Source organism: Patiria miniata, unplaced genomic scaffold (assembly GCF_015706575.1).
Source record: "Patiria miniata isolate m_02_andy unplaced genomic scaffold, ASM1570657v1 HiC_scaffold_1, whole genome shotgun sequence".
Classification (NCBI taxonomy): Eukaryota; Metazoa; Echinodermata; class Asteroidea; order Valvatida; family Asterinidae; genus Patiria; species Patiria miniata.
The window spans coordinates 22,131,158-22,152,825 of NW_024037047.1; the positions used below are offsets into that span (position 1 = coordinate 22,131,158).

General features: G+C 39.5%; 1 protein-coding gene across 1 annotated transcript in view; it reads right to left on the bottom strand.

The window, feature by feature from the left end:
- LOC119725588 (serine/threonine-protein kinase BRSK2-like) overlaps positions 1-20,816 on the bottom strand; it is a 52,025-nt gene extending 31,209 nt beyond the window's left edge. Inside the window, exons 1-2 of the mRNA XM_038197055.1 lie at positions 20,611-20,816; positions 6,821-6,915 (exon numbers count right to left, since the gene is read on the bottom strand). Of these exons, the coding sequence (XP_038052983.1) occupies positions 6,821-6,915; positions 20,611-20,680 (165 nt within the window). The 5' untranslated portion in view covers positions 20,681-20,816. The remainder of the gene's footprint in view (positions 1-6,820; positions 6,916-20,610) is intronic.
- Positions 20,817-21,668: the final 852 nt, after the last annotated feature.

Here is a 21,668-nt window from a genome sequence, read left to right on the forward strand (position 1 = left end):
AGACTCTTTCTTTCGTCGCTATCCATGTAGATGCTTGCTTCCTTCAAAATAATTGGATATTTTTTTTCTGCGGATTATTTTATCTTTTGTCAGGTATTTTTCCTTCCTCGTGAAATAGCTTTTCATTGCTCATCTTTTTATCATAATTTGGACATTCGTAGGTCTTTATTCAGTCAGATATTTTACTTACGACTCTCGAGGACCTTACATATCCACTTTATTGTGTCTAGAAACTGAAAGGAAGGGTGAACAGCAAAGGGGGCTTTCTGAGGTTTATGCCCCATAGCCTGCTACATGTACATTATATATGTACGTGTCATGTACAAAACTCCTTCTTTCATTACCACACGGAATTATGACACAGATGAAAGTCTGGATGGCCATTTACACATTGAAATCTACGCACTACGTTCTGTGTGACCTGCGCGCGCGCGGCACGCGCAAACATTCTTTTTTATCGATCGGTTTACATTTCTGTGCCGCACACATGGCCACACACATTGATATAATCTAATGGAGATCAACTAATACGCATACGATCAACGGCCACACAGTATGAACACGCAGAGCGCATACGTTTGGGTTTTGTACATGTTTAACGCATATAAGGTACACGTACGTTGTACTGAGAAACAACACTCAGACATTTTGTAATTTACGCTGCCCCATGTGTTTACTGGGAGGCCGTCAGGATAATGTCTTAGCCTATAGAGTTATGAAACTCCGATTTATAGCTTCATGGTCTTACTATGATTTTATTACGGAAACAAAGGATGGCGGGTGATTTTATTATTAATTGCATTGTTCTGTAGTAGTCCGTACATTTCAGTGTTTTAATTTGCTACTTGAATGACCCAATTTATGCTAAATTATTATTCGCGTGTTGTGTGTAGTAAGACCGCATTATTTACTTGGTTACTGCCAGGAGTAGGTGTTGAACTCCATGACTTTAACTGCCCTAGCAGGATCTCAATGTGCACAGTGAGAAATTAAAGCGGTGCCAGTGCAGCAGTCACAACCAAAAAATTCGATTGTGTTATCATTTTGGAACATGCTTTTTTGAATAAGAGACTGTCCACATCGCTGTCGGCCCCGCCAGAATCAAGCAATGATCTATTGTGTGCAGTACACTTATTATTTTTAAAATACCGGAGATGAAATACTTAAAAATAATAAACCTAGAAACTCTGGATGTAATTCGTAAAATTGTTGAGTTCCTGGTTTTAATGGGCTCATGTCAATTAAAATATTTTCTCCTTCAAACACTAGCACTAGACATAAATTATGTTACATTAACCCCTCCAAAACCCCTCAGAAAATTAAGATTTAAAGTTTACATTCCCCGTTTTCATTAAAAACAATTGTAGAACCAGGAATAAATTCCATTAAATTAACCTCTGGAATTTATTCCATGTCCGTGAACTACAGTTCAGGATTTTATACTACATGTTCCTCGATTTAGTCTTACCTATTTAATATTCTTACCTCGTAATGATCATTATGTGGGTATGATGCACTTTTCAGCTTCGGGCGGGAACAATCTGCTATAATATTGCCAAGAGTTGCAGTTGTGCATTATTATAAACTCTTTGTTAGATACAAGAACAACCAGACATGGATAGTATTAAATTTCCCCGTGGAATATGCTTGGAACGTGTTTATGAGTTCTGTAAAATTTAAAGTTTTTAAATTAAAGCGATGGAACATTAATGGTATAGGCATTAATTGTATCTCCATAATTTATCCGTTGTCTTGTTGAGGTCTTTAAACAAAAGGGCTGGTTAAACAATGTTTTTTTTTCTTAAAGTGTCTAGAAAGCCATATAATATGTGGTAAATAACCCCTAAAAATTATTTGGAATATTTTACTGCAGTGGATTATTTTTTTTTTTTCAAGACACAATTTCCTACGAGCTGAGAAAAAAAATGCGTTTTGTAAATTTTACTTACTTTGAAATGTAAGGCGGTCTTTGAGATTAAATACAGGTTGAAATATGGTTTGGGCCAAGAGAGCCCGAATAAGTCCATCTGGGGAATAAATGTACGAGTGTCTTTCAAATAAATTCTTTCTCGAAAACCTTCACCCATCACGACCAAATTAGACCGTAAGACGATCTCTGGAATTTTCGGTCAGAAGGAGTCCGCCCTTTACCTTTGTCCGCTACAGAATTCCAAGTCAGCTTGCGCAAACCGCCTACTGGTTAAATTGTTCCGCTTCAAGACAGACCATACGTCTGAGCGCGTCTCGCTGTTTGATATAAATCGCTATAAGTCTTTCCCGGCCCAGACACTCCACCAATCAGAATCCTTTGGAAGACAACCGTCGTTATCGAACAACCAATAAGAGCCTCGATGTGTAGTTCTCGAACAACAGGAATTAATCAAAGGAAACCGACCAAGGTTTGATAGGGGTGGTGTATAGCTTTGACTTTTTAAGAACTATTTTATAAAACCGTTTATATTTGTATTGAGCCTTAGAATATAATTCTTGTCAACTAAATGGTTGTGGGCAATATTCACATTTCATCACGAACAGGAAAAACAGAGAACTCCCTTTGAAATCCATTGGGAAAATATGTAGGAGATCAGAAAAGCAACATTGAAACTCCCCCTTGCCATTTTTTGTTTAAAAACAAGGGAATCAGAAAAAGGTCCATTAAATTAACCACTGGAATTTATTCTGTTCTGGGGTAAATTTATAAAAGGTTCAGGATTTATCTTTGTTTTTCATAGTACATTCATCATAGTACACAGTATCTTGATTTATTCTTACGTATTTATTCTCACCTCGTAATATGTGGGTAAAGTAAAGATTTTCTTTAAGGCCTGTAATTTAATTTCCATGTATATATAGATCACTTGTTTATATTTGATACATGAAAACCCAGACATAAATCGTATAAAATTTCCCCCTGGAATCTGTCGTGAATGAGTTTGGGAGTTCCGTAAATTTAATTGACTAAGTTTTTTTTTTAGATTGTCTAAATTGATAAACCGTAAACTACTCAATAAATTAATCACCAAAATCTATTCGTTGAGTTTTTGAGGTCTTTAAATGAATGGGCTGGTAAAATAATTTAACTTTTTCTCTATGTGAAAGCGAGAAAAAATGTGTTTGGAAATTATTAAGGTCATTTTCGAATTGATGGGGTAGTGGATTTTTTTAAATTAATTTTCAAATACAATTTCCTACAAGTGGACAAAGAACAAACGTATGAAGTTATTTTGAATATGTTAGGCCCTGTTTCTTGGGATTAACAGGTTGAATAAGGGTTTTGGGCCAAAAGGCGAATTCATCCGGGGAATAAAATTACGAGTATCTTTTAAATAAATTCCTTTGGGGCAAAGCTTGGGCTTCCAGTCAATGATTGACAGCCGACTTGCATTTGTAATACAGTGTATCTTTTTCGGAGATAAGAAGTAGGCCAGGGGAAATTCTTTTGAGGCGGCGCTAAAAGAGACCAAATGGCGCGCGAGAATTGATCTTTTAAACCCATTGGATGACGATCTTGTCACTGGGGCATTGGTTTTGCCGGGACTTGGGGTTTGCTGAAAACATGCGAAGCTGTGCTCGGTTGATTGTACTGGCGATCAAATGCTACTACACACGAAACCATCACCCTGCGGTTACCGTCTGAGGTGTGCCCTGTAACAAAACACTGACAACGAACAATAAAATCAGGAACCTATGAAAGTCAGAATTCTAAAATAAACAGCTTTTGTTTTTAATTTTAACGCTGTCTTTGTGACATGATTTTGGCAATAAGTATTACTATCATCCAAGACTCCCAAGTACTTAAAGACACTTTCTTTTTTCCCAAGGTAATATGATCAATGCCGACTTCAACATTCTCAGTGCGAGCAAGTTTACGAGCTGTTCCAAGTTAGGCCTATGTACATGTATTGCGCTTGGAGATACATGTATTCCGTTTGTTACACTTGAGCCACGAGTTAACTCGGCCACGTTCGGTGTTCAAAAGAAAAAGAAAACGTTTCCTGGTTTAGGCAAAAGTTTGTAAAAACTGTCACGGCGATGATGTGTCAGACGAAAAGAAAAATTATAGTCCTACAGTGTAACTAACTACATTGTATAAGATCATAAAAAATCATATTAAACACGTTGGCGAATTAAAGAAAAACAGCGAAAAAAAATTGGAGAAAACAAAAACAAATTTGAAACATCCAAATTAGAACACCAATCAACCCGGATAAAAATTCTAAGAGCAAAACAGTCTAAAGGCAATTAAATTCAAAACAATGGCATAAAATGGACAAGAAAAATACCACCACAGGAGAAAGAAAATTACATTTACTGGAACCTTCTTGTTTTCCTACAGGTGCTTTTCATATAACTTTCCACAGGAAAAACGTGTGAAACACTGTACTTGATAACTGGGTTTCTGAAATGAAGTGTACATGTAGTGCCCTACACACCCCATATTTAAAGAAATCATATTAACGCCACAACAGTTATATTCAAGAGTGAATTTTCCCCCAGAAATACCTACCCATTTATTGATCATGAATCCCGTTCTTCAGGTAATTACAGTGGCGAAAAGAAAATAGAACCGGGGTAAATTAAATAAATCAAAAGTAATAAATGTACATGTATCAGGTTATATAAATCAGGCATGCAACTGGGAAATCACAAAAGAAAGAGGAAATTCAAATTTTTCACAGACTTTGTACAGTGTTTTTCTGTGTTCAATGGCACACATGGGAAGTAAAAAAAAAAGGAGGAAATCAGCTGATCTGAGGAAAAGTTGCATGCCTGATAAATGGCGTATAGGTTTTTGCAGGCGAATCACAATAAACTGATTTAAGTAAGCCCTTCGCAATTTTTGTTACGCCAGCCACTGTTGCAAATTGTGCACAGAGTACTCAGAGCTGAGGGAACTGGCGTTTCGTCGATCCTGCAATGTGAGTTAAAGCTACGGAGTTTAACACCTCCGGTAAGTACTAGTATTGCAAGTGTTAAATTCGAATGCGATCTCCAACTCCGGACAGCACTGACGCCAATGTTTTAACGTAAATTGGGTCATTCATATGGCAAGGTAAAACACTTTGAAAATGTGCAGAACAATAAATTAACAAACAAATCACCCGCCGTCTTTTGGTTTCCAGACTAAAATCTGAGTAAGACATGCTGACGGCTTCCCCCAGTGAATTAAAACTAAAAACAATAGCGCAGTGCAATAAATTGTCCAAGCGCTGTCGTTACAGTTCACAGTACACAAATGTACATATAAGCCGGTACCACACACGCGCGCACCGTCGTAGTGCGTACTGATTTTGGCACAGTTTTACCGCGTGGCCCAGAAATGTAATACATTTGAGAAACCATCAATACAACACACAAAATGTCTGCGTGGTTAGCGCGCGGATCACGCCGCACGTTGTGCATAGATTTCAATATGAACACGGCAGTACATGTTGAGTCACTGTGGTTCATCGCAAATATGCACAAAGAATTTTGAAAATGCATATTGTTGTGATGGTTATTCGACGGACATGACAGAAATGGCAAAATGAAGGAAAGAAGTATTATTCCGAAGAACGAAATGAGTCTTTGTTCGGGACTGGACATTTCAAGTTTCCTGCATGGGAATAGAATATTTGGGACATAAATTCTCTGAAGATATAGGGAACAGAATATTCTATACCGAGAAAAACTAGGCGGGAAAAATATTCTCGCAAACCAGGAAAACACTATTATAACATGAGGGGGAAAGATCTCTTCGGACCCATATACGAAAAAAAATGATGCTGTGGTAAAGTTGCAAGTTTTCATTCATGTTTTTATTCAAAGAGGAATATGAACAGAGCCAGTTAAAAAAGGGCCAGTATCTTTCATAATAATCTGCTCTGGAGAATAAAAAAAAAACACTTCCCAAAGAATGATTGACAGCCAACTAATAGCAGTGTCGTCGGCAGCATGCCTCTGTTGTCCAATTGACTTCTCGAATTACATCCGTGTAGAGTTTCTTTGTTGACTAAGGGTCATGGTCTGCAGCCAATTAAAGTAGGAATTTGTGAGATGGCAAGATGTGATTGGTCGTCGTTTGTCGTTCTGACATTCAGCTTCGTTCCACTTGTGTTTGATTGGACGGCAGTACTGCCTTGGGAAGTATTCTTTCATAGAACTCGAGAAGGAGCCGACTTTTTTTTACTGGGCGGGAATTTTTAAGGTGTAAAAACTTGTGCCTCCTTGAGTTGACATCATTCAGCCGCCAACTTGCGGGAAATTAACGGCGCAAAGACGGCCGTCCCAGGCGCAAAGCCCAGCCGGTATTCCGGGGCGGTGTGCGGTCTGTCTTCCCCGGCCCCACGCGTGGGATAGTTTTCCCCGCGCGTGGAGCCGTGCGTGGAGCCACGCGTGGGACAAAGCGCCAAATCTGTTCCCGCATATTTTTCCCGCGCGTGATTATCGCGTGGAGCCGCTCTCCGTCTTTCTGTCAGTGCCCATGTGAAAAACACTGCGGCGTACACGCGATAACCACGCGTGATTAGCGCGATAAACACGCGGTAAACCTAGCTAGTGATAAAATGTAAATAGCGTGGTATGCGTGTTATCGCAGGAGTCTACATTCTTTCGCTCCACACTGTACATGTACATGTACCGGTAAAGGCACATCAGGTCTACCGTAGGTTTTATGTCTATGGGAGGCACACAATATGTACATGCCATCTTACAAGTGATGACAAGCGCCATCTGTTGTCCATGCACGGAGTCAATTGCCCTTTTTGTCCCTTCCTCTCAACCAGGAAAGGCATGCACACAATTATAGACTTATACCGGTACGTTTCTCCATCTGTCTCACCTTCATTAAGACAGATTCGCTGAGTTTTTCTTTGTTGATGATCTTGACGGCCACTTTCTTCCCAGTTACGCAGTGCACACCCAGTTTCACCAGACCTTAATTGAAAAAATCAGAACACCAACAAAACATATCGTTATCTCATTACACATTGTAAATAATGTCGGTCAATATTACAACATCAAAAGCAAACCCGCGGACATGTTGTCCCCCGCCCCCCTACCATGCCTATCGTATTGAGAGTCACATTTTATGTCACATTTACATAACGACTTTGGTGTCTTCAAAACCAGTTTTTCCTCATCCCTTTATCGGGGGAGGGGTGGGGTGTGGGAAAGGGGAAAGGGGAAACTTGGGATAGGGGTGGGGAGGTTTAAAACCTCTGAAACCCCCTCCCCCCCCCCCCTTTAACAGCAATATCTGCATGTACTTTTATTGTAGCATGTACCGTACCAGTAAGTTTATACCGTATGTTTGCTGCATACATGTTGGCATGCCTTTGACACGTATACCGGTATTTGGAAAACACCCCTCCCCCCCCAAAAAAAACTCAAAGCTCACCATGAACCCAGCCTATCATTGCCTATAGGCCTAAATCAGAGTTGGTCTTAAAGTTTAAAGGGAATGTACATCATTGGCTTTTGCTGTAATTTTCAGAAATGAACTATTTGAGAGGTTATAATAGATCAAATATTGTTACACTGACATTTTTGAAGTTTGGTGTTCGAAAAGGTTGGAAAAACCAAGAAAAACAAAAATGTTCAAGTAGTCTGGTTCCCTGACTCCACAAAAGATAAAATGAATCAATTTATAGATGATGGAAAATTGTAAGGCAAGGGAACCAGTCTAGCTGGCCTGCACCCGTTCATGAACATGTAACCAATAGCAAACAAAATTTGGACTGAAAAAAAATGGTAAATCTGGAGCAGTAGTGGAAAAATAGTTCGGTTTTTCCAACGCTGGTCGGCCGACCACCGTTGGCATGGTCGGAAATGTTTACAAAAATACCATTTTCTTGAAAATGACTTCACACCAGGTGCCATAATTTTACAAGATGCTTGAGACTGTCATTTACCAACATCCTAGTAAGGTATTTCGTAAAAACTTGGTAGTTTTATTTTTCGATGTTTGCAAATGTTGTATATTCCCTTTAATGTTTACTGAGTTAATAATCATCACAGAAACTGAGACACTGACATCTAGTCAAATCTACCACGTCTTCAGGTACAGTGTATGTACATAACCTGTATGCAGATAAACCTTACATCCTATGATAATAAGATGATGACCAATACACACATGTGCATGCTGTACGTATATATTCGGTAATAAGATATTACTGCTTTCGTGTTGAGATGAGAATTTCATCCCCGTGATTAGAAAACAGCGCACCTCGACTCACTCTCTACTCCTACGCAAGATTCCTTTGTCAAGAAAAAAAAGGGGGAACATTTTTTTAAAGTCTGAAGTGACATGTCATGAATTTTCACAACAGTAACTGAATACCAAAAAGCGAGATGTACAGGTACGGTATGATACAGTAACACATTGTAATACCATCACCGAGGATTAAAAAGAAGAAGATTTGTCATGAATTTAATATTTCTTTATTATTCTTACATTTTATGAAAGATTAGTAACCTGTAACACTGCGTGTACATGTACATGTTATACTTTATTATACACTGTACATGTAAAATTTTACTAATGTGCACATTACCTGACAGTGTATTTTTTGGTACAAATACCGGCATACATGTACAAATGTACATCATGCAGCCATGCAACTGACAGACATGCAACTGGGAAGTCACAAAAAAAGAGGAAATTCAAATCTTTCCAACACTTTGTACAGTGTTTTTCTATTTTCAATGGCACACATGGGAAGTAAAAATAAGAGGAAATCAGCTGATCCGAGGAAAAGTTGCATGCCTGAACTGAGACTTTAAAAAAAAACGAGGAAATTCCAAACAAGACAAGAATAATTTGAACAGTGTTTTTCAATTTGTAATGGCATTCATGAGAATTTTTTAAAAAATGAGGAACTCAGCTGATCCAAGGAAAAGTTGCATGCTAGTACCAGTACATGTGTAAACGAACATGTACATGTATGTAGACTAGAAAAACAAACTTGTGTTTGTAAATAAATACCCCCCCCCCCATAAATCCACCTTATTCTGCAATGTACATGAATGAATTTGGAAAATTGAAAAATTACAACAACTATTAGTTGGTGTAATTTTTCAATTTTTCAAATTCGTCACGTTATCACAATCAAACATGTGATGTAATTTAAAATTACATCACATGTTTGATTGTGATAACATGACCAATGTGAAAAAAGTTGGCTATTTTGAAGGCAGTGTGTATTTAAAGGGAATGTACCGGTACATCATTGGCTTTTGCTGTAATTTTCAAAAATGGACTATTTGAGGGGTTAGTATAATACATGTAGATCAAATATTGTTACACTGACATGTTTGAAGTTTTGTGTTCGGAAATGCTGGAAAAGCCAAGAAAAACAAAAATGTTCAAGTACTCTGGTTCCCTGACTCCACTAAAGATGAAATGGATCAATTTATAGATGCCGGAAAATTGTAAGGTAAGGGAACCAGTCTAGCTGGCCTGCACCCGTTCATGAACATGTAACCAATAGCAAACAAAATTTTAACTGAAAAAAATGGTAAATTTGGAGCAGTAGTTGAAAAATAGTTGGGTTTTTCCAACGGTGGTCGGCCGACCACGGTTGGAAATTTATACAAAAATACCATTTTCTTGAAAATGACTTCACACCAGGTGCCATAATTTTACAGGATGCTTTAGACTGTCATTTACCAACATCCTAGTAAGGTTTTTCGTAAAAACTTGGTGGTTTTATTTGTTGATGTTTGCAAATGTTGTACATGTATATTTCCTTAAGTTCAGCGTACTCATGTACATGTAATGGTACAATTTCAACTTACACAATTATACATACAGGTATACACTTGTACACCTACATGTAATAAATTGAACCTACCGGTACACACCTACCGTACTGAGGGTAATAAATTGCATAAAATAATTTGTAATACTGAACATACTCCTGAGAAATGCTAGGCATTGTAATCATGGTACCGGTAGTTAGTTTCAGGGCCTGAAATACATGTAGTTTGTGTTGCAATACAGTGTGTTATTGGTCTTCTCTCTACTAAATTGTAAAATATACATTACGTACATTTGATGCCTTCTACCCAGTACACTTCTACTTCTATGCAGCTACTCGTTTACAGCCTTTTCAGCAACTTATTGTTACCGGTACAGTATACATGAAACTCAAGTGTCTTTTACACTGACAATGTGATTTTATTTTATTTTACAGTGCACCCAATGTCCACTACGCACAAAATGTATCAATTCAGAAATTACACACAAACAAATGCACAGTTGTAACTGTACGTCATGAGTTTACATACCGGTATGTAAAAGAATTCATTCCTGTTTTTAATAAAATATAATTTGTTAAAAAAAATTTTTTCGGCCTCTGAAGAACTTGTTAAGTTCGCAACGACAGGCCGCATTAATTTTTGGGATTTGTATATATTTTAGGTCAATCCAGTCAATAAGCAGTTTGCATTCATTTTACTTGATGTATGTATACGTGTATAAATACGCCTGTACACATGTACATGTAGTACAGTCATATTACAGTAAATGTACCACAAATGAAAATGTTTTTATTATAATAAAATGTATAATTCTACAATGTAAATTTATATTTATATAACACAATTGTAGTGACGCAGTGCAATGCACATCTTAAGCACGTTGAGGTCCATTAAAATTGGGTTCATCAATTAAAATGAGATTGTATCGATTGCGGGCCGTAACGCGAACGTTACAGTGGCGCACACACAGTGTGTACATGTAAGTATACTGATACGTTGGGCCATTTAACGCACATACGTAATACAGTCACACACACCGAAAAAAGATTGACCACTAGTCATCATCGGGCCAAGGCCAGTTGGAAATGTTAATACGTTTACTGTATAATATCGTTCCAAACCAGCACAATAAGGTCGTTAGATCTCAGGAACAGGTCTGGATTAATGCGGGATGAATACATTTTTCTTAATTTATCGAAAAACCAATATCAAATGGTACCAAGCATCTGTACATGTAAAAAGGGCTGAGAGTTATAAACATGCCTGTATGTGCACAGCATACTGGTACATGTACTGTATGTACATGTATGATGTACATGTACATGTACATTGTGTACTGAAAAACATGTCTACATTTGTACATATACTGGTTGTATCTTTTACAGTCTTTGCCATGGTTTTTTTTTGGGGGGGGGGGGTGTGTTATACATTGTACATGGACATGTAACAAACTTTCACTAAGAATATGTAATCAGATATTTCCTTGTCAATTAATTTCATAATGAAATCAAATTCAGCCCCTTGCTCATCACCATCATCACCATCATCATCATCATCTTCTTCATCATCCTCCTCATCTTCATCATCATCGTTCGGCTGCTCTACATGTACACGTGGTCGACCCCAAATTTCTTCCAACAACTACTGTACTGTACTATCACAATCAAGGTTGACATTGCCTTGGTTGGAGCACATTAATTGTCCTGATCATCCCATTCAATGTGCTTGAGACATTTGTATGTAGTTGTTGTCAGTCATCTTGCTCTTTTTCTGCCATGTGATGGAACATAATAATACATGTACACGTAGCAGTGGTTCCCCTGCCCATTCAAACGTGAGGCGGCCCACCTCGCTACTTTCAGTGACCACCTCGCTCAATTTTTGCCAATATCACCACCTCGCTGTGAAGATTTGCAATAAAGGAAATACTAATCGACACATTTTCATTTTGTGTAATTTATGAGCGTTTTCCTTGACCTTGATGTATCAAGAACTCACAATTTGGATGTGTAAATGGAATCATCTCGTATTTTTGTAAGGGCAGCATCCTTTTGAGCTCGCAAACTGTGTCAATTTTATTTCAATCATCAGTTTGAATGTTTACCACCTTGCTCATTTCATTAACCAGGGGAAACACTGATCACGTAGAGAGTGTAGGGCCTACATGTACCGGTACATGTATCTATTTTACAGGCTTTTCATCTGGCACCTACCGGTAGCTACTGCTGGTTACAATATCAGGGGAGTCAGGTTGGCGTAGCGGTACTTTCCTCGCTTTCCACTGCTGTGACCCGGGTTTGAATCCCACCTGGGCCAAGATGTGGATTGGGTTTTCAGTCCCTACCTGATTCCGTGGGTTTTCCTCAGAATATTCCTCTGGGCTTTTCCTCCCACCTCTAAAACTGTAAATTCTTCTCATTGTCTTCTCTCTAGCTACAGATTTCTTCAGGCTTTTGAGCTACAGTGCCTAGGGCACTTTTGAGGAATCCTCAGTTTCATGACCAGAAAGAAATAAAAAAAAAAAATTAAAAAAATACAACAGATATTTGTCACTTGTCAGTTGTCAACACGAAATAGAAAAAGAAAAAAAAAAGATATTATGAGCAAATATTTGGACTTGAAACTGATCCATTGCAGTGATGATAACTGATAACAAAAAAAAAACGAAAACGTTCATTTTCTTTCTCTTTTTATAATCTTAGTAACATGATCAAGGCTTTACAGTGTACACTCTCCCTCGGTGCCAACTCGGACAATGAATGGAGAAAGCAAGAAGCTTCGACAAAAAGGACATTTCGGATTGGAAAGGGAGAAGTTGGCTTTTCCTTGAGGAACCTTCAGCCTGGGAGGACAAAAAAACATCAGGCAAGGACCAATCAGAATAGGGGGAAGGACCCCCGGTGGGGATTGAAACCAGGTCTGCCTGAGATGGACTGCAAAGTTCTCTGCGCTCACTGGAACAAGCTGATCATAAGACGACCACGTTTTAAATACTTCTGACTGAGCACAACCACAAATTTATGTCAGAGTTGTTGAAAGCGTCTTGATTTAATATACAAATGAATTAATTATTGGATGATGGATTTTTTGCATTGGGGGCTCATGTCATTTCAATAGTTCATGTGCCTTTTGACCACTTTCGAGAATCAACCCTAACCGAACTCAACCCATCAAAGTTCAACAGCAGGTTTTGTTTAAATCTGTTGGGATAGGTACAGTACCCCTAAGGTTGGCATACCGGTACCTCCAGAAACTAAGTCCAACAGTGTGTGTGTACAATTTTCGGTGTTGGAATTTGCCAGAATGGGTATGGTTCCTAGTAAATTAGGCTGGGGAGTTCCTCGATTTACACCATAAACAAACGTGTGCGTATTTTGCCATGTACATGTACATGTACATGTACCTTACATGTATTTTAAATTTTGGGCCATACATGTACAGTATGTGGCATTGAAAAGTTTGAGGCCGGCAATTTGGCACGAAAAAAATCCAGGTACCGGTAGGCCTATATCGGGTGTACACAATGTACACACATGTACAAATTTATGTAGGATGGTTTTAAAACAAACATTCTTTTGCCTGTACCGGTACAGTATACACGGCTAGTTATATTTTGAATGTACATTGACGTCTCCTCGCGAACATATCAGGCAGCGTCAGAAATGTGTTCGGATGTCCCTCCCTGTCTCCCTCATGGCTCCTTTGTAACCGTTGGGACCTGGGCCCAATTTATGGCTCTGCTAACCACAGAATTCCGCGCTTACGATCACCATTCTGTGCTAACCACGCTAGCAGAAAAATTCTGTGCTAACCCTGTAAGCATAGGATCCCTAGTAACGGGATGTATGCATGCGCAGAAGCCAAGATTCCTTGTTAACCTGTGAAAAACGCTTACCGTAAGCACGGCATTTTCTGCTACAGTAAGCAGGGATTTTTGCTAACGGTAAGCAGAGCCAATTGGGCCCTGGTACCGGTACAAAAAGGTTGTATAGTGTTGTTTTTTTCTTGGACCTTTGGTTTGAGCAATCTTCCAACCAAGTTCACAGACCACAGTCACATGTTATGCAAATCAGGTCTTGAATATTCATGCACCGGTATGTAAACAAATCACTGTAAACCTCCCAATCACTTCCCACCAAGACCTCAGAGCTGTATATACAGGCACGTCGCACACATTGTACACAGAGAGGTACCATTTATAACACAACATGCATTCTGTTTACACTTGCGTACCTGTAGTGGGTACAATGTAAACAAACACACATTTCAAACGTACCAGGACATATTGTACACATGTACCGAAACATGTAAACAAACACTACATACTGTATAATGATCTGTTCGTTTCCACGTTTTTTTTTTCAAGCCCTGAAAATCGGACCCAACAGTCTGACAGATTTAATTTACTGCGCCGTGGAGGGCCAGAACTCCCACATGATCACTGGTACCATTCTTCTTCAACTCGCCGAGTTGGGCCTTCAGGGCCTCACGTACTGTGGTTTTCTTAGCCATGCAAGACGCGTAATTTCCTGTTTTCACAATGTTTTTCCCCCCTTTTCCAAACATCAACCTGACCCCATTGGGCTCCGTTCGTGCGTGATAATATTGCACATTTGATTTTGATTTGTTGAACATGTTGACAATGTTTATACATACGAATGTACAGTTCAGAGTAGTCCAACTTATGTATTTTCTGGATGTTTTCGAGTTCATCGTGTGGTACTGTTAGTTAAGCTTCAACGAGTTCAGAATGCTGCAGCAAGGCTTGTTTGTGGCAAACCATCGTGGAACCATGTTACTCCTCTACTTTATCAGCTACATTGGTTGCCTATACAATCTCGCATAGACTTTAAAATCCTTCTGTTGACCTTCAAGGCTCTTCATGATCTTGCTCCCAGATACATTATAGATATGTTGAAAGTTAAGGTCCATTCCAAGTATTCCCTGCGATCCAATGGGCGGTTGCTTTTAGATTATCCATCTGGGAGAATGCTAAAGACTATGGGGGATCGTGCATTTGCACAAGCCGCTCCCAGCTTATGGAACCAGCTACCGCCTGATATTCAGTCTGTTCAGTCTCTAACAGTTTTTAAGGCTAAGCTTAAGACTTTTCTTTTTACAAAGGCATTCGTATGTAAGGTTTTACCATTATCTATTTTGAATGTAGTTCTTGTTTTTGTAATTTTAAGTTTCATTGTTTTGACAGTGTTTTCTAAAATATCTATCGTTTTTTTTTTTTTACATTTCAGACTAATGTTTAATTCAAATTCGTATTTTTAATATTTTAGCTACTGTTCAAATTTTGTAATGCGCATTTGAACATTTTATATAGGCCTATATATATATGCGCATAATACCGTAAATGCAATTTTTATTATTATTACTATTATTACTGTTCAGGTGCAGTTTAGTGAATTCCCCCTTTAAATATGAATCCAGGTTTCAATCATTACAAAAATTGTTTGATCATTATTAAATTAAGGGAATAAATGTGTTTAATACTCTGTTTAATACCACTTAGAGTCTGGGTGCTGATAATTACCCGAGCCGGAGGCGAGGGTAATTATCAGCACCCAGACTCTAAGTGGTATTAAACAGAGTGATAAATACCGACGGAGTACATATTTATTCCCATTCATAAATACCTTTTCGGTAAAAAAAAATCATATAATTCGTTCAAAACATCCCGATTTTGTTCAACAAATTCACTTTATGCTTTTTGAAACATCCCTCCTGCAAAATAATGGAGTGTTCAGCTGGCGAGTAAGATGAAAACAACCCTTTTATGGAGATTGACGCGCGCGTATCATGTTCTACGCGATGTCGCGCAGAACGCACCTGGCGCGTTGCGTTTTGAATTTAGAACTATAAAATTCTAACTCCCTGGTAGTGTTGCGCATGCCTACGTGAGGATTGTGAATGTTCAACCAATGAAACGATAAGAGGCACTGGATTTTTAGGAGTCCATATTTTATTGTGACACTGGAAAAGTGTTTAAGACCAGCTAGCCATGTCTTTATCATCCGTTTAATACCGGCCACGTGACGGGCTCTCGACCAATAGGAATGGCTAAACTGTCTGAGGTATTTATGAATGATAGTTTAAATACATTTTTGAAATTTAAAAACTCATTTTAAGTTAGAAATGGTCATTAATCCCTGCTCTGCTACATTTGTTGATGCATCAAGACACTTCAACCCTTTTCCTTGGATTTGTCGAATGAGTATAAATTTCAGGAATCCGGTATGTATCCTTCCACCTACATGTACATGTATGTAACACTTTGGCACATTTCTAAAGGCCTACCGCCCCAACCTGCCCCAAGACACTTTTGCTTGAACTTCAACTTTCAAGGGGATAACCCATGCATGTAATAGGCCCAAAACTGCCCTGCCTGTTACTCATTTTACAATCTCAAACCACGCCCTGCCGGTTACTGCGGCTACCTCCCCAAACCACCCTGCCTGTTACTCCTGCTACTGCCCCGAACTGCCCTGCCTGTTACTCCTTCTACTGTCATGACTGTCCCAAACCACCCTGCCTGTTACTCCTGCTACTGCCCCGAACTGCCCTGCCTGTTACTCCTTCTACTGTCATGACTGTCCCAAACCACCCTGCCTGTTACTCCTGCTACTGCCCCGAACTGCCCTGCCTGTTACTCCTTCTACTGTCATGACTGTCCCAAACCACCCTGCCTGTTACTCCTGTTCCTGCCCCGAACTGCCCTGCCTGTTACTCTTTCTACTGTCATGACTGTCCCAAACCACCCTGCCTGTTACTCCTGCTACTGCCCCGAACTGCCCTGCCTGTTACTCCTTCTACTGTCATGACTGTCCCAAACCACCCTGGCTGTTACTCTTTCTATCGCCCCAAACCACCCTGCCTGTTACTCTTTCTACTGCCGCCAACCACCCTGCCTGTTACTCCTTCTACTGCCCCAAACCCGCCCTGCCTGTTACTCCTTCTACTGCCCCAAACCCGCCCTGCCTGTTACTCTTTCTATCGCCCCAAACCACCCTGCCTTTTACTCCTTCTACTGCCGCAAACCACCCTGTCTGTTACTCTTTCTACTGCCGCAAACCACCCTGCCTTTTACTCTTTCTACTGCCGCAAACCACCCTGCCTTTTACTCTTTCTATCGCCCCAAACCACCCTGCCTTTTACTCTTTCTACTGCCGCAAACCACCCTGCCTTTTACTCTTTCTATCGCCCCAAACCACCCTGCCTTTTACTCTTTCTTCTGCCGCAAACCACCCTGCCTGTTACTCCTTCTACTGCCCCAAACCCGCCCTGCCCGTTACTCTTTCTATCGCTCCAAACCACCCTGCCTTTTACTCTTTCTATCGCCCCAAACCACCCTGCCTGTTACTCTTTCTACTGCCGCAAACCAACCTGCCTGTTACTCTTTCTATCGCCCCAAACCCGCCCTGCCTGTTACTCTTTCTATCGCCCCAAACCACCCTGCCTGTTACTCTTTCTACTGCCGCAAACCACCCTGCCTTTTACTCTTTCTATCGCCCCAAACCACCCTGCCTGTTACTCTTTCTATCGCCCCAAACCACCCTGCCTGTTACTCCTTCTACTGCCCCAAACCCGCCCTGCCTGTTACTCTTTCTATCGCCCCAAACCACCCTGCCTTTTACTCTTTCTACTGCCGCAAACCACCCTGCCTGTTACTCCTTCTACTGCCCCAAACCCGCCCTGCCTGTTACTCTTTCTATCGCCCCAAACCACCCTGCCTTTTACTCTTTCTACTGCCGCAAACCACCCTGCCTGTTACTCCTACCACCACCACCAAACTGCCCTGCCTGTTACTCCTTCTACTGTCACAAACCACCTCAAGGGCCTGTTGTAGTGCCAGTTGATTTTGGAGGATGCATTGTTTCAAGCCAATGTCTTATTAAATCCACACAATGCATGTTTAGCCATGAACAAATTATGACTACCGTAGATTATTCTAGATATCACCTGCCCTGTTTTCTGCCTTCTGAATATCATTCGCATTGTTCCAACCGCCAACATGTTTTAAGAGTCGGAGGATTTTGAAAGAATGAGGCAGTGGTCACCCCTCCACTGAATAAATTCAAGAAATAACGGATGATTTTGGATGATTGCGGGGCTGCATATGTATGTACCAATTGTTACACAGCTGCAACTGGAGGATTTTTCAGGATTAAGGATGGCTCCTAGTTCCTACATATGGTACGTACATTGTAAACATTCACAGTTGTAGCCAAAAAAGAGGCGGCGAGGTTAATTCCATGCACTGCTCCTTCACACCCTCTGCTTTTTTCCGAGGTTATTAAATTTTCCAGCTCGCTGATTTCAAGATGGATCCCGGCCTGGGATTGACGTCACAGGCCAGACCACGAAGCAGTCTGATTTATATCGATAGTTTCTTGGGTCAAGCGATCATGCCACAAGGATAGATCTATCACCCGAGATAAAACCTTTGAACTACACAGAGTAAATTACTAAATCAAATGTTTTTCTGTGTACCGGTACGTGTACAGTACGGTACATGTAGTGAATGAACATTGTAGCTTTTCATTTTTGTAATGTTTTTAGGAAACAGTGGGAAACAATGTACAATCAATGCACATCCATGTAAACTACCGTACTTGTTACCAAAGTAATACCACTTTCCTTGAAAATGAAAGTACATATGTACATGTATGTAATTGAATGCCAGGTGCCATGATTTTACAGGATGCTTTAGACTGTCTTTCACTAACAGTCCTGCGAGGCCGGTATTTCAAAACAATTTGGTAGTTTTATTTTTGTGATGTTTGCAAATTCCCTTTAAAACTATTGGACATAATTTTGTATAGCAAAATAGTCGATAAAATGGAAGAATTAATCCGCCATCTTGGAAAATGCCCCATCTTGTGCAAAAAAAAGTACTTGCAACAAAAAAACAAAAAAAAAACAAAAAACACCCAGAAATTTAATCCCAAATTGCAAAAGGCACATTCAGATTCCCTTTGATTTTCATTTTTTTGATTCCCTTTGAATTTCAGTTCTACTTAGGCCCCTAGTACGTGTAGTTCCTCTTTTTTTGGCAACCAATGTGAATTTTATGAGCCTTTGGTTTGCAAAATAAATAAAATCTGCAAATTTCAGCTTATAAAGTTGTTTTAACATTATGCTTTACATTTTGTACTTGCGTACAATTTACAAATGTAGGCCTACTGTCCTTTTTTTTTATCTTTTTTTTTTAGCATTCCGCTATTGTTACGGCAGTCAACCGTCCGGTTCCCTGACCTACATGTATGTGTCATAGTATTCAACGTCAGGATTTTTGGCTATTGGAACCAGGCTATCATCTGAATGGTTCTTGGATTATGAACAAGAAAATGAAATCTACTTCAATCAAAGTAGGATTTGATTAAAAACATAAAAGAAATCGAAACTAGGCCAACATTAAAAAGAAAAAGGGGGGGGGGGGGGGAAGTTTGGCGTGGATTTGATCCCAGGACCTTCAGCTAACTTGTAGTCAAGCATTTAACCAATCCAGCTACCTCTCTTGTTAATGTTAGTGGGGCAATTTTAGATATCATTCAGAATGATGCTTTGCAACATTTGGCAATGCTGTAAAGAAAATATAACAGATGAAAATCCCGTTACGCCCAGCTACTGCAAATGCTACTGTTGTTAGCCGCTACGCTACTTACTATTTATGGTCTACATTACTAAGGGAATAAATGTGTGCTCCGGAGGTTTTTATCACTCGTTTAATACCGCTTAGAGTCTGGGTGCTGATAATTACCCGAGCCGGAGGCGAGGGTAATTATCAGCACCCAGACTCTAAGCGGTATTAAACAGAGTGATAAATACCGACCGAGCACATATTTATTCCCATTCATAAATACCTTATCCGTAAAAAATATCAAATAATTCGTTCAAAAAATCCCGATTTTGTTCAACAAGTTCACTTCATGCTTTTTGAAACATCCCTCTAGCAAAATAATGGAGTGTTCAGCTGGCGAGTAAGATGTAAACAACCCTTTTATGGAGATTGACGCGCGCGTAACATGTCCTGCGCGATGTAACGCAGAACGCACCTGGGGCGTTGCGTTTTGAATTTAGAACTATAAAATTCTGACTCGCTTGTAGTGTTGCGCATGCCTACGTGAGGATTGTGAACGTTCAACCAATGAAATGGTAAGAGGCACTGGATTTTTAGGAGTCCACATTTTATTGTGACACTGGAAAAGTGTTTAAGACCAGCTAGCCATGTCTTTATCATCCGTTTAATACCGGCCACGTGACGGGCTCTCGACCAATAGGAATAGCTAAACTGTCTGAGGTATTTATGAATTGGTCTTATCATTGACAAAATCATGTCATGATTATTAAATTATGCATAAATGACTTTGTTTTCTTTGTCCAAGCAATGAAAAAATATTTGTCAGTATTTGTAAAAAATATAAATGAGAAGAAATTATTGAAAAAATAATGTACACGTATGTTTGTATGAAAAAAGCACAAACAAGCAAAATTGGATCACAATTGGATCCCTGATTTTTGACAGGGTCGGTCGGGTTTATAGGGTGGGTTAGTTGGGCAACACACATAAACTTAACAGGGGTGATTTAACAACAACCGAAAATCTGTTTCCAAATTTCTAATTCTTGTCATGATATTGTTTGGATTTATAATAGTAAAATATATTTGAGAATGTTTATGATACTGTAAATAATATTCTTCGACTAATATGTCAATAACACGATGCAAAACTCAACACTTTAGTTTTCTTCAAAGGACCATGATTTCCACCCTCCCCCACAATAAAAATGAATCCTTCCAAAAATTTATGTTAATGACTGGTGAATGGTTTTCATTCTGCTGACAATTCTGACTTACCCGTCTGCCCTTTTCCCAGGGTTTTCTCCAGTTTGTAAGGCCCCACATGCTGCATATCTCCACTAGACATGGTGTACAGATATTCACTGGCGTGTCGTCTGAGTGGAGGTAGCAAACCATTGCCGAAGAGTTGGCGAATAAGAAATAAAATCGCCGTTTGTAGAGTAAAATAATACCTGTGCTACCGGTCCGCCATCATTGCTAGCTGAGCTGAAATGTACATTATGAATATTCATCAAGTGACGACATAAATAACAGTGACCTAATTATTGCGATAATAAACTCCCAACTGGGTATCTTTACAACGTATTCAGTGAATAAAAGAGGACCCCTTTTCCACACTTAAAATACGATTATTGTGATCTTATTCATTTAAAAAGGGCACCATCTATTTTTTTCCTATACGAAAGCAAAATGAGCTCTTTTAGAATGTACTGAATAATTCATAGACACCTGCTCCAACTAAATGAATAGAAACTATGGAGGGCGCTCTAGCCAAAATGCAGACCACCAGTAAATAAACGCCACTGAGCAATCCCCCCCCCCCCCCATTCTGTACGCGGTAAAAAAAAATACGAGGTACGTGTTTGAGCATGGAGGAAGGATGAGACACATATCAAACTTTTGATTTTTTCCCCATCATTTTTCCTATTCTGTTCACTTTTGGGGGGGGGGGGGGGGGGGGGGGGGGGGTGGGGTGTACTGTAGGGAGACAATTAATTCCATCCCCCCCCCCAAAAAAAAGAGGATCATCCCTAATTATTTAAATGCAGTCCACGATCATACGAGTACGAGCGAATAATGGTTCATGATTATTAATTAATTTCGACACAAAAATGGTTTTCTTTTATGGTGTTTTATGGAACAGCCATCTTTCAAATTAATAAAGTTCAATAATTTCAGATTTTCTTTTTGACTGAAAGAAAAAATCAGATTGTATTGCCTGTAGATCCTACGTAAGTCTCTGTCGCACTCTGCAAATGTGAATTGAATTGAAATTTGAAGTGGAATTGAATTTAATAGGGAAATCTTGACATGCGCACGGGATGTACCGGTGT